This window comes from Pelodiscus sinensis, chromosome 4 (assembly GCF_049634645.1).
Source record: "Pelodiscus sinensis isolate JC-2024 chromosome 4, ASM4963464v1, whole genome shotgun sequence".
In the NCBI taxonomy this organism is placed as follows: Eukaryota; Metazoa; Chordata; order Testudines; family Trionychidae; genus Pelodiscus; species Pelodiscus sinensis.
In genome coordinates this window covers 122,899,025-122,913,279 of record NC_134714.1, presented here as the reverse complement: position 1 = coordinate 122,913,279, position 14,255 = coordinate 122,899,025, and the positions used below count along the sequence as shown (strand labels likewise).

At 48.5% G+C, this 14,255-nt stretch overlaps 1 protein-coding gene and 1 long non-coding RNA gene across 2 annotated transcripts in view; one reads left to right on the top strand and one right to left on the bottom strand.

Annotated features, from left to right (window-relative positions):
* The window catches only part of LOC112547202 (solute carrier family 9 member C1), a 384,930-nt gene that overhangs the window by 62,594 nt on the left and 308,081 nt on the right, over positions 1-14,255 (top strand). The window contains exon 5 of the mRNA XM_025188925.2: positions 12,704-12,820. Coding sequence (XP_025044710.1) covers positions 12,704-12,820 — 117 coding nt within the window. The remainder of the gene's footprint in view (positions 1-12,703; positions 12,821-14,255) is intronic.
* Positions 10-3,982, bottom strand: LOC142829258 (uncharacterized). Its single transcript, XR_012903695.1, has 3 exons — positions 3,882-3,982; positions 3,355-3,481; positions 10-1,084 (listed from the first exon to the last, which is right to left on the bottom strand). It is a non-coding gene; the product is annotated as an uncharacterized LOC142829258 (long non-coding RNA).

Here is a 14,255-nt window from a genome sequence, read left to right as displayed (position 1 = left end):
ATGTAAGCACAGTTTAGTGACTTGGAGGAGGAAGACTTACCTCAAGCTCAAGTGTCCAAGACATCCTCACCTAAACTGATGCAGCCCCGACAGTGGCAACAGCATTAGGTACTGCCACTCATGCCTCCAAATTGGGACCCATGGGCTCCGTTCAGACAGCAGCCCCCTCCCCAACCAGGGCGCCAATACCACTCGTCTACTCTCGCTAGACAGATCTGAATTTTCCGAAGGTGAAGATGATGTGGATGCTGCAGAAGTGGAGCAACCTTCCCACCACCCCCTTCCTACACACTATTCTCCATCCTCCTCAGCAGACACAATAATGCTCCCATCACTCATGAGTTCGGGGGACAATTTTAAGGCCTTTCAAGACCTGTTTTAATAGGGTAACCAACAAACTGGAAATATCCCTTTCCACTCCTCCTGACACAAAGCACAAGATAACTAATATTCTTCATGCCTCGGTGCAAATGAGGCCTTCAATACCCATGAATGAGGCATTGATAGATCCAGCTAAGGTCCTCTGAAAGACCCCGGGGACAATCCCACCTACATCAAAGGCTTGACGTCGCTCCAAAGGGTGCGGAATTTCTATTCACTCACCCCTTGCCAAACTCTCTAGTGGTAGAGGCGGCAAACCAGAGGGGTAAGCAGCAGACTATGCAATCAACTCTATATGACAAGGAATGGAAGAGGCTCGATGCCATTGGCCAGGGATCATACTCCTCTGCCTGTCTTCAGCTCCGCATCGCCAACTAAGTGGTGCTTCTTTCCAAATACACGCACCACATCTTTGACCAACTGTCGACTTCTATTGAAATTATACCAGACAACAGAAGAGAGCAATGCAAAGCTTTGATGAAGGATAGTTCTTCGTCGAGTAGTGTCCCCGAGGGTGCTCCACTCGAGGTGCTGGGTCCGTCCCGGCGCCGCAAAACGGAGAAACTTCCACAGCAGTAGCCCTGCCGGCCCGCGCATGCGCTCCTGTTGCCTCGCGCCGTTACAGCTGAGCGCGGGCCGGCTCATCAGTTTCCTTCAACCGTCCGTGGCTGCAGACGGACCTAGGACGCGCTCCCTCTCCGGCCTGAGGAGAAAAGGGAATTTCATTTAGAAATTTGTTTGCCACTTGGCAGTTTATAGTTAGGATAGTTCTTAGTAGTTTTTACTTAGTTAGTTAATTAGTCTCAAGTTCCTTGTTTCTGTCCTAGTTTATTTTTTTGCAGTAGCCTTTCAAAAAAAAAAAAAAAAACCAGAAAAAGAGAGAGAAAAGGAAAGAATAGACAAAATGCCTAGTTTCAAGAAATGTTCCCAGTGCCAGGAGGCCATGCCGGACTCAGATGGGCATTTGCGCTGCGTTAAATGCCTAGGGGACGGGCACATTCCTATGAAGTTTCCTCACTGTATGAAACTGACAGCCCGCGCTTGGCGCGATAGAGAAATGAGGCTGAGGGTGATTTTAATCAATAAAGCCCTCCAGTCTGATGCGACCACGTCTACTCCCACTACCTCGGGAGTTCACTTGTCCCGTTCACCTCAGAAGGACCTCCGCAATGCCGAGCCACAGCCCAGGACCGTACGGGACAGACCAGGTACCTCTGGCTCTTTGCCGAGGCACCTGTCAGAGAAGCCGAGCAAGAGCCGCAGTGCCTCAGCTCCGACTTCGGTCGGATCAAAAGGCCCGATGTGGGCTCCCTGTAAGGGACCGCGGGCAGACTCGGCACCGACAAAGGCTCCAACGGTCAGGCCACAAACAGCAATGGCGGCTCCGGCACCGGCTGATACTGCGCATGCGCAGTCAATGACAATTCCGCCGGCACCCGTGCCCACGGAGCCAGCTGATGAGACCTTGCTCCCTGCGGTGCCGCAAGCAACAGCACCGACTCAGGCACCGCAAGCGCCCAGCAGCACCGTGCAGCACTCTGCACCGCAGCCTCTTCCGGCATCGGCACAGCTGTTAACTCCCGCGGCACCGCTGATTCAACCCCAGGGCAGCCATGTGACCGGGACTACACCACTTCAGACGGCACCGTCTTCTCCTGCAGATTGTTCGATGCTGAATGAGGTGCCCTTCAAGTCAAGACGCGTGCGGACCCCTTCACTCACGCCTGAAAGGGCACGGTTCTCTCCGGGACCATGATCACCAGCTTCAATCTGCTCTGGGAATCATCGTGCTTCTCGTTATGTCTCCACTAGAGATCGATATCATAGATCGCCACAGCGATCACCGTCGTACCATCACTATCGCTACCATGACCAGCGACGCTACTCCTATTATTCTCGTTCACCATCTCGTTTTTCTGACAGATCTATATCACCGAGGTCTTCGAGACATTCGAGATATTCACGTCGATGCGAGGAGTCTAGAGCCTACACTCCTAGACGGTCCCTGACTCTCAGTCGGAGATGTGACCGTCATTATGATGACCCTCGGTGTCCTCATAACACGCGATATCCAAGATCACGATCTCCGCAAACCACACACCCAGCGTCTCCACCTCGTGCACCTTCGCCGGCGAGTCCATCAGTGCCTGTGGAAGGCACGATGCCAGTTCCTAGTCAGGACACGTATGAAAACAACTACACTCCAAATAGGGAACCACAGACCCCTGACTCTCCGGCCAACCAGTCATCTCCGGACGATGCTGTCTTTCCTGGTGAACAACCCCCCACGGAAGATCACAAACAGTTTCAGGAGCTCTTTGCCAGAGTGGCACAATCTCAGGGTATCCAGGTTACAGATGTACAGCAAAAGCAACATCCCTTGCTGAAGAACTTGCAGTCCTCACAAAAATCAAAGCTGGCTCTACCCTTCGATGAGGCTATCCTGGAAATCGCAAATGATATATGGCAGACCCCCGCCACTTCTTTACCGACTAACAAGAGAGCGGACAAGAAATACTTTATAAATCAAAAAGGGATGGACTTTTTGTTTACCCATCCCCAGCCAAATTCCCTGGTTATGGACGCCGCCCAGCAAAGATCAAAGACAGCCCAAAATAAAAATACGGCAAGTGATAAAGAGGCTAAACGCCTGGACATTTTGGGTAGAAAAGTGTATTCTTCTGCCACTTCAGTTCTCCGGATGTGCAATTACGCCGCCCCACTTGCCAATCACGACTTCGATAACTACTCTGTTAGTCCCTCTTCTAGAGCACCTACCAGACTCAAAACGCCAGATCTTGAGGGCAGTAATACAAGAGGGCTACACAACAGCCAGACCAGCGCTTCAGATCGCCCTAGACACGGCTGATGCAGTAGCTAGAGCCACGGCCACTGCGATAGTTATGCGTCGCGGGTCGTGGCTGCACCAAGCAGCTGCCCCGAGGGAGTTATTAAGCAAAGTGGAAGACTTACCTTTCGATCGTCAGTCTCTCTTCGCCCAGTCCACTGATCAGGTGTTCCACTCGGGCAAGGACTCCCGTACAACTCTTAGAACGCTTGGCATGTACACGCCTCCGTATAAACGTAAGAGGTATACGCCCTACAACAAACAGAGATCCTTCTCTTACGCAACATTCCGTCCTAAGTCATATGAACAACAGAGACCAAGACAACGCCAGCAAAAGCAAAGACAGCAACCTGGCAAGACTTCCGGTCAACAGCAGGTCCGGCAACAGGTTTGATGGGTCAGTCGAGGGACTGCGTGCAACTCCTTTGTCGGGAGCGTCACACAATCAGGTAGCCTTATTCCATCATCGGCTGAGGCCTTATCAACATCGCTGGTCTCTGATCTCCACCGATCGATGGGTCAACGACATAGTTGTTTCAGGATATGCCATCCCTTTCAACTCCATTCCCTCCCATTTCCCACCCTCCCCGTCCCTTTTCAGGGACCCCTCTCACGAGTCTCTGCTACAGCAAGAGGTGTCCCGACTACTTACTATAGGAGCCGTGGAGAGGGTACCCATTCAATTTCGGGGGAGAGGTTTCTATTCCACGTACTTCCTCAACCAGAAGAAGTCAGGGGGTTGGAGGCCTATCCTGGACCTGTGTCGACTCAACCGCTACCCGAGAAAACAAAAATTCAAAATGGTCACTTTAGCTTCTATCATCCCGGCTCTCCACAAAGGGGATTGGTTTGCGTCCCTCGACTTACAGGACGCCTATTTCCACATAACCATTCACCCGGCCCACAGGTGATTCCTTCGTTTCATAGTGGGCGCGGAACACTACCAATACCGAGTGTTACCCTTCGGTCTGTCAGCAGCACCACGGGTGTTTTCCAAAACCCTAGCAGTGGTAGCTGCCTACCTCCGACGCCTCAATATCGCGATTTTCCCGTACTCGACGATTACTTATTAAAGGCCCCGACTCGCGAGGAGGCTACGTGGGCAGTGACCACCACCACAGCCGTATTCGAGGCTCTGGGCCTCATAATCAATGTCGGCAAATCGTCCTTGGCACCAAGTCAAGACTTGGAGTTTATCGGCGCGAGACTCGATGCACTGAGTGCGAGAGTATACTTGCCTGCAACAAGATTCCAGATGATTCGGGACTTGGTACGTACGGTCTCAATTGCTCCCAGATCCAGCATACTGACTTACCTGAAACTGCTCTCACATATGGCTGCCACCACATATGTGGTGGCACATGCGAGACTTCACCTACGCAGCCTCCAGCATTGGCTGTTCAAAGTCTACACACCGGGGGTACACGCTGTGAGCAAGACCGTGTCCATTCCCAGACAGGTCAGGACTTCACTAATATGGTGGGACAACCCGCAAAATTTGTTATCAGGGGTCCCTTTCCACGCACAAAGACCCACAGTGCAGATCACAACAGATGCTTCTCTGATCAGTTGGGGCGCACATCTGCAGCAACATCGAGTTCAGGGAATCTGGTCGGCACAGGAGTCGCTCCTACACATGAATCTCCTCAAGCTCCGAGCTGTATCCAATGCATGCAGGCACTTCCTTCAGAGGATCCGAGGTCATGCAGTCCACATCCTCACCAACAATATATTCACGGTGTACTATATCAACAGACAAGGCGGGGCCCGTTCACGATCCCTGTGCGCGGAGGCGATACGACTGTGGAACTGGGCGATCCACCACAATATAAGCCTTACCGCATCGTACCTCCCAGGCAAAGACAATACCATCGCCGATGCCCTGAGCAGACACTTCCTTCCTCAGCACGAGTGGGAGTTACACAACGAGGTGGCCCACGGTCTCTTCCATCTCTGGGGGTTCCCGAGTATAGACCTCTTTGCCACTCGTCACAACAAGAAGTGTCATCATTACTGCTCACGGGCAGGTACCGGCAAGAATTCCCTGGGGGACACTCTTCTGCTCAATTGGGGATCTCACCAACTCCTCTATGCGTTTCCGCCTCTTCCTCTCATTCCGAGGGCACTGGAGAAGATAGCGACAGAGGGTGCAACAGTGATTTTCATAGCACCCTTTTGGCCTCGGCAGACTTGGCTGACACAATTGTCCAGAATGTCGGTCGCTCAGCCACAACGACTTCCACTGATGCCCAACTTACTGTCTCAGCAGCACGGGTCGATGCTACATCCGAGCATCGATCGCATGCATCTTACGGCATGGCTCCTAACTGGTTTCAGCCACCGGAAATGACTTGCTCTCAGCAAGTGAAACATGTGCTTATGAATAGCAGACGCCATAGCACTTGCAAGGCCTACACCTACAAATGGCACTGGTTCCAAGCGTGGTGTCTGGGAAGGGACTTTGACCCTCTTTCTTTACCGGTGCAGCATACTTTGGACTACATCTTCCATCTGAAGACGGAGGGCTTAGCAAATGCTTCGTTGAAAGTGCACTTTGCAGCAATCTCGGCCTTCCGCCTGCACATCGATGGACATTCGCTATTTGCTCACGCGTTAGTTAAGAGGTTCCTAAAGGGACTTGATAACCTATATCCGGCCTTCACAACCCCTCCGGAACCGTGGGACTTATCTTTGGTCCTGGACGCATTAACTCGTCCCCTCTTTGAACCATTAGCAACTTGCGACCTGCGCATGCTCACAATGAAAGTGTCATTCCTTCTGGCAATCACGTTAGCACGTCGGGTTAGTGAGTTGGCAGCCCTTTCAGCCGATCCACCATACACTTTATTTTCTGAGCAAGGGGTTCTGCTTCGCGTTCACCCTCCCTTCCTTCCAAAGATAAATTTTCCCTTCCATGTAAACGAGCCCATAATTCTGCCAACATTCTATCCGAAACCTCATTCCTCGCCAGAAGATTCACGTCTACATACCCTCGATGTTAGACGAGCACTGGCCTTCTACCTGCATAGAACACGCGCTTTCAGAAAGTCTCGGCACCTTTTTATAGCTACGGCGGAGCGCTCCAAGGGTCAACAGCTCTCCGCACAACGTATTTCCAATCTGATCACCTCCTGTATCTCGCGTTGTTATGCCCTACGACACAAACCCTTACCAGGACGACCTCGCGCTCATTCCACCAGAGGCATGGCCGCATCTACTGCGTACCTTCGAGGGGTACCATTACAGGACATATGCCGTGCAGCAACCTCGTCATCCTCGCTCACCTTTGCCAAGCACTATGCTCTTACGAACATATTGAGGAATGATTCAACGGTGGCGCAAGCAGTCTTGGCCACAGCACAGAGACCATAAGTCCGAAGCACGCCGATAGTGCTTGACCACTGCTCTGTACTCACCTCGAGTGGAGCACCCTCGGGGACACTACTCGACGAAGAAGAGAGAGTTACTCACCCTGTGCAGTAACGTCTGTTCTTCGAGATGTGTGTCCCCGTGGGTGCTCCATGACCCACCCTCCTCCCTGCTTCGGAGCTTCTGTTTATCTCTTTCAGATGCTTCCGGTTGGGAGGAAACTGACGAGCCAGCCCACGCTCAGCTGTAACGGCGCGAGGCAACAGGAGCGCATGCGCGGGCCGGCAGGGCTACTGCTGTGGAAGTTTCTCCGTTTTGCGGCGCCGGGACGGACCCAGCACCTCGAGTGGAGCACCCACGGGGGGACACATCTCGAAGAACAGACGTTACTGCACAGGGTGAGTAACTCTCTCTTCTTTGATCTCTAGAATTGCACTTCAGTCTGCCCTTGATTCTGCAGATACAGCTTCTAGTTCTCCGGCATCTGCAGTGGTGATGAGGCGCATGTCCTGGCTCCAACTGTCAGGTTTTCCTAAGGAAGTCCAGAGCACAGTCGAGGACCTCCTGTTTGAGATGTCCTGACTCTTTCCAGACACCATGAATATGACTCTTCACTCCCTGAAAGATTTCCAAGTCATTCTGCGCACACTTGGCATCCAACCTCCTGCCAATTGAAGAAAGCAGAATAGACGATTTACATATAGATACAGACTGAAGCCCTTCAACCATACTAGACAATACAACAATAGATGGTATTCGAGACAACCCAGACGTAGACAATCTTCGGAGCAACACCTCACCTAACAAGCTCCAGCACTTCAGTCATTTTGAAATCTTGGTCGAGGGTTGGACAACTCCCAGACATTCAGGGCGGCAATCCAAGCCTTATACCACATTTGGCTCCAGACTAGTAGCATTCTGTCATGCTTGGCGATCCATTATGACCAACAAATGGGTTCTGGAGATCATCATCACAGGTTAAGTAATCCCCTTTGCCTCCACCCCCCACCCACAACCCCCATCGCCGTCCCTCTTCAGGGTCCTTTCTCACGAAACTGTCTCCTGCAATTGGGAGCCATAGATAAGGTGCCCCTTGAGCACAGAGGAAGAGGTTTTTATTCTCACTACTTCCTCACAACCAAGAAATCAGGGTTGGAAACCTATACTAGATCTCAGGAGACTGTCTCTGTTATCAATGCTTCAAAATGGTGACCCTCACCACAGTCATACCTGCCCTCGAGAAAGGAGATTGGCTGTCCCTCCTCGACCTTCAGGATGCTTACTTCCACATTACAATACACCCCTCACACAGACAGATTCACAGTGACGAACCAATATTTCCAATACAGAGTTCTACCTTTCAGCCTATCGACCGTCCCAAGGGTATTCTCAATTGTGCTAGCAGTGATTGCTGCTCACCTCAGAACAAGAGGAATCACAATTTTTCCCTTTTTCAATGGTTGCCTCATAAAGGGACAGTCCCCTTTACCATATGCAGCAGGCAGTGACATTTACCAGGACATTATTTGACAGACTCGGGCTATGCATAAACCTGGCAAAGTGCGTCTTGGTCCCAACACAGACACTAGACTTCATAGGGGCACACCTGGACTGCAAAATATCGATAGCCTCTCTTCCACAGCACAGATTCACAGCAATTCAAGACTTGGTGCATCTGTCACAGTTCAGCCCCTGTATAACCGCCAGGCAGTGCCTGTGCTGCCTCGGTCACATGGCAGCCGCCAACTTCATAGTGCCTTGTGCACGCCTGCATATGGGACCAATGCAGACTTGGGTCAGGACAGTGTACAGGCCACATGTACACCTATTGAACAAATCTCTCAACATGCCAAGCAGCAGAAAAATTTCTCTTACCTGGTAGACACAAATAGACAATGTATGCAGAGGGGTCCCCTTTCAAGCCAAACCTCCAATACTTACTATTACCACAGATGTCTTATTAACAGGTTGGGGGGCTCATTTGCAGGACCAGGTAATCCAAGCCAAGTGGACACCGAACAAGCAACAAGTAAATATCAAATTGCTCGAGCTCACAGAAGTCCGGTATGTGTGCATGCACTTCTGCCAGATAATATGCAACAATACAGTCTGCATACTGACGGACAACACGACAGCAATGCACTACATCAACAAGCAGGGTGGTGTCCATTCTTGCCAGCTCTGTCGAGAGGCAGTACAGTTATGGGAATGGTGCATCCTTCGGCACATTCACCTCATAGCCACATCTATCCCAGGCAAAGACAATATGTTAGCGGACTATCTCAGCAGAAACTTCTACCTCAATCATGAGTGAAGATCAACAGATCGACCATCAACCATCTGTTCCACAGTTGAGGGTTGCCACACACAGAAATTCACGGTGCCCTTGCTATTGCTCCAGAGCAGGATTGGGCCTGGGCTCTCCGGGCTCACATTCAGTATCAGAAGGGGGACACTCCACTAGCATATACCTTTCCACCAATTCTTCTCATCCTGAGAATGATACTCAAAATAAAACAGGAGAGAGCCAAAGTGATACTGCTAGCGCCACGGTGGCCAAGACAGACTTGGTATCTGGCCCTTCTACACATGGCCAGGAGTCCCCCACATTGGTTCCCTCCCCTTCGGTCACTGCTCACGCAACAGAATGGGAATATTTGTCACCTTGCCATCGAATATCTTCACCTGCACTCATGGCTCCTTGCTGGCTAAGTACGACAGAGATCCAGTGTCCTCCGGAAGTTCAAACTATCCTCACAAACATTTTCAGACCTGTAACGAAGAAAACTTATACTGAAAAATGGCAGCATTTCACTAGCTGGTGCTCGACTCTACACTGCACCCCCACTCATAATTACCTGCTTACTACACCTTCGCAACTCCGGTCTATCCCTCAGTTCTATCACATTCTCCTTCGCAGCCATATCCATATTCCACCTGCCTGTACAGGAACATTCAGTTTTCACTCATCCATCAATCGAGATTTCTGCAAGGTTTGCATAATATATTCCCACCAACTAAAGAACCAGTCTCTGCATGGGATTTTAACCTCGTGCTAAGTGCAGTAAACAGGCAAACCATTTGAACCACTAGCTACGTGCTCCCTTTTACGCCTATCCATGAAGGTGGCCTATCCATGAAGGTGGCCTTCCTGGTGGCTATTACCTCCGCATGAAGGGTGGGAGAATTGCATGCGCTTCTCCGACCCACCTTATACAGTCTTCCACAAGGACAGGGTGGTCCTCTGGACCCATTCTTAATTCTTTCTCAAAATACTTACTGTGTTCCATTGTAATGAACCAGGTAATTTACTTGTCTTCTTCCCCAAACCTCATAGTGATGACATGGAAAAGATTCTCTATACCCTTGATGTCCTCAGGGTGATGACCTTTTACTTGCAACGAACACGCTCATTCCGCAAAATGACTCGCTTGTTCGTCTCCTCCGCAGAGAGATCTGAGGGACTACCGATCTCTAAACTGAGACTGTGGATCGCAGACTATAGAAGACTGGCTCATGCCATATTCAACAAACAGACTCGTTCGGCCATACGTACCCATTCCATGAGGGGAATGGCAGCTTCCACAGACTTCCTCCGCGGTATCCCTATGGATGAGTTCTGCAGAGCAGCCACATGGGCTTCCTCTCACACTTTCACTCATCACTATACAATCCAATTGTATGCAGACTCTCACACTTGATTCAACTGCTCAGTACTTTCAGTATCTGAAACAAGCCTTCTGAAGGTCCCACCTTCAAGCACTGATGCTGCTCTATAGTCCCCTAAAGATTAAGCACCCATAGAGACACTCCTCGAAAAAGAAGGGAAAGTTACTCACCCTGTGCAATAACTGGAGATCTCAGAGATGGTTGTCCCCGTGGGTGCTCCATCACCCACCCTCTTCCCCTCTGCTTTGGATTCTGTTTGGGTCCTGATCAGAGACGAACTGAGGAGCCAGCTGGCCATGCGTGCGCATCACACTCCCCAGGCTTCTCACGCCTGAGGCCAGGTCGGGAGTAGGGCACTGCTACCAAGAATCTCCGACTGGTGGGCGCAGTGGCGCTGGTGCATCTAAAGGTGGAGCACCCATGAGGACAACCATCTCAAAGAACTCCTGTTACTGCACAGGGTGGGTAACCTTCCCTTTCGTGGGCAAAAAACCCTTTGCCCACACAAGCTTATGATACTATATATATTTTTATTAGTGTCTAAGGGCACTAACATAGCAGTGTTTTTTCAGAATAACTGACATTATTCCGAAATAACATAATGTATGTCTACACTACAAGCTTTTATTTTGGAGTAATGTGCAACTGGAGGACTTCTTACTCTGACTCATGATAACCCTCATTTCACAAGGAGTAAGGGAAGTCAAAGGAAGAATGTTCTTCCTTTGACTTCCTGCTATGGAGACAGCACCAAAAGCTGAATTAAGCTATTTTGACTTAAACTATGTAATTGATGTAGGTGAAGTTGCATAGTTTAATTCTGCTGTAGTCCAGCTGTGTAGACGTACCCGCAGGTGTCACAAGACTATGTGTTGTTTACACAGTATCTGGTGCCTCTTCTCATTTCTTGTTACCCATGATCTTTGTATTTGTTTACAGCCATTTTAGTTGTTTCTGCTTGGCTTTAGTTTGATTCCTCACCCAATTTGATTCAATGATTTCACTGCCAGTGTTGCTTATCTGACTGTTGGTGTCAGTGCCACTTACGCTATCTTTTGTCATTGTTGTGCAAAGTCGACTTCTCAGTTGTTCCTTTCTCCCATACTGTGTCCTCTCTTACTTTATTTTCCTCTCAGTGTTAGAATCAGGTGTGGACATTGTGTACCACAACTCTCTCTCCTGAATTCCTAGTTTTAAATCTTACAATCCATTTGAGGCAACTTCCATTCCAGAAATCTATTTTCTTCCCTATTCATTTGTAGATTGTCCCACGAGAACAGAATGCTTTCCAGGGGTTGAACATCCCAAAGCCCTTTTTATTGCATCCTTTGTCTGAGTTAGCTATTGATCATCATTATCTTGTTCTTCTTTTCACTGTCCTTTTCTAGGGATAAGTAGGATCCCGCTGACAATCCCTAAGCATCCTTATCTTTACACATCTTCCCTAGCGTGGTGTGGTCGTCTTTGATGTATTTCACTTAAATCTAGTAGTATCATTTGTTCCCATGTAAGGGACCATCAGTATTCTTCTTTTCTGTTCCCATTAGGAGACTCTTCAGCCTCATGTCTGCATTCCACATATTAGCTCCCAATAGACCGCATGCCCTTCTTCTCCCCAGATCAGGTCTGGGAACAAGCCTATCTGTTTATGTACTCTTCCTGGTGTTTGTGCAGTTGTTTGGCCTTCCTCCTCCTGTTCTTTCTGGCCATAAGTCTTCTTGTTGTTTCTAACTTGCAGTCTTTTGTGAGTCATCCTGTATTATTTATTCTTCTCTTCTTATAAGACTAGTCAAATGCATGACCTGCTCTGGATGCTACTAATGAAAACATTCTGATCTGTGCTGGGGCACATGGACACCATCGGTGATAAACATATGCAGACCATTTCTAAGAACCATTTTTACTATCCAACAGTAATAATTCTGTATTTATCTGTAACCAAATAGAGTTCCTCAAGATGAGCCTCTGCATATTGACACTTTGTGCTCCGTGCCCCACTTCCATGGAGTTTGAGATTAGGAATTCCCAAATTATGAGAAGGAACTGGAGGGCAGTTGAGGCTGTTCCTTGTTGTTCACACCCTCAGAACCCTCCAGGATAAATAAGTAACTTAAGTGTTGTCTACGTGCAGAAGTTGCATCAATTTAACTTGGCTTTAAACTGTTTTAGTTAAACTATTGCAAATCCCTTTGTAGATGCTCTCATTTCATTTTAAGAGTGCCTTTTTCTGGCTTAATTTAAACTTGTTCCCAATCAATTTAAACTAAAATAAAATAAATTTGGTTTAAGTTGATAATATTGTTTCCATACAGTCGTTTGTGCAGCATACTTAAAATAGTTTAAAATCACACCTTAAGTTGAATTCATGCAGTTTCCATGTAGCTAATGCCTTAGTTTTAATTATTTCCTATAATAGTTCTTTTTTCTTTTTTTAAGGTCTTTCAAAAATTGTCATTAATCTGATTAAAGGAGAAAGTTTGTTCAATGATGCTACCACGGTAATTGTTTTTGAACTTTACAAGGATCTTGTATTTGGTCATCATACTGAATATGGTAAGGCAATATTTTCCATAATATTTCTTCTTTTTTGATCCTAAAGTACTCTGAAACCTGTGTGATCCTAATTACGCTACATAATTCTGTTTTCTCTGGTAAATACAAATTAAATTGACACTTTTTGAGGCAAGATAAATATATTTAAAACATTCAAAAATAAAGATACATAATACTGAATGATATTCGTTTTTATATTACATAGTTTAATAAAACTGTTTGGGTTAAAAGAAATCCTTTGTTTTACATATTTCATGTTGCTTTAGAAATTTCAAATGTGTGACGTTTTAGAATCAACAATGTATGAATTATATCAGTTGAGGAGCCAGAGGGTGTGGTCATTGGATTGAGCATGTGTGTTGCAAGAATCAAATTTTGTCAGTAGCTTTTGAGAGGGATATATTTGGAAGACACATTTACATGTCCAACTTTAAGCTCGTTGGGAGTTTCAAAAATCCAATTGGGTGCCCTCTGCTGGCCACTCTCCAGTCTGTGGTGAGGAGGTCCAAGCCTCTGGATGTTTTAAGCCTCCAAAGTCTGCATGGAGTCCAGCCTCTGCTCCAATCTTGGGTTTCCTAGGCACATCCTCAGGGTGCAAACTCTCCCTTCTGAGAAATGGAATCCACTGTCCAGCTGGCTTGTGCCCCCCAGGCATAGACTGAAAAGGATTGAGACCTCTCTTAGCAATAATGTGTCTCTTCCTTGTCACCACCTCCCTCTTCCTTCTGCCCCTCCTTCTTCTCTCCACATCTCTCTCTCCCCAGACTCACATCACTCAAGATCACTGCCCTCCCCCACCAACTGCTTCCCCTGTCCTGCCCACCACAGAATTTGAACAAGTTAAATAAAGAAACAAAACCAAATTACCCTGGCTCAAGCCACTGCTTACCTGTGGGAAAGCTCTAAAAGGTTCCTCCAGCTTAGGTGGAGGGGATCCATTCCTCCTGGCCATTTATTGTTCTGCCCAATCCCACTTCTCATGCTAGCACAAGGTACCTGCTGCCACAAATGATCCAGCCCTTCCTGCAGCGCACACACACAGCATAAGGCTATCTGGCTGGCCTAACTGCGTCTTTGACAAGTCCTTTGAAAAGTGATGATGGGGGAGGCCTGATAGAGCCCCGATCTTCACATTTCTAGCAGAAGGGAGCATGGGCCACTGGCTGCATAGAGGTGGGGAGATCAACCTGAAACTCCGGCTTCCTCTTGCACAGGAACTAGGCAGTGAGGCTCCACCTGACCCTGATACAGAGTAAAGGCTGGTCCTGCTCTTCTGTGCCAGGTGTGACTGGGCAGGCTCAGCCCAGCATGATCCAAGTGTGGGAGGGGTTAGTGTAGGGGGGATCTAGATGTGGGGCAGTCTGGGTGTGGGTGGCTCCATGGGAGAACTGGATGCACAGGGGCTCGTTGGAGGGTTCAGGGTGTAAGGGAAATG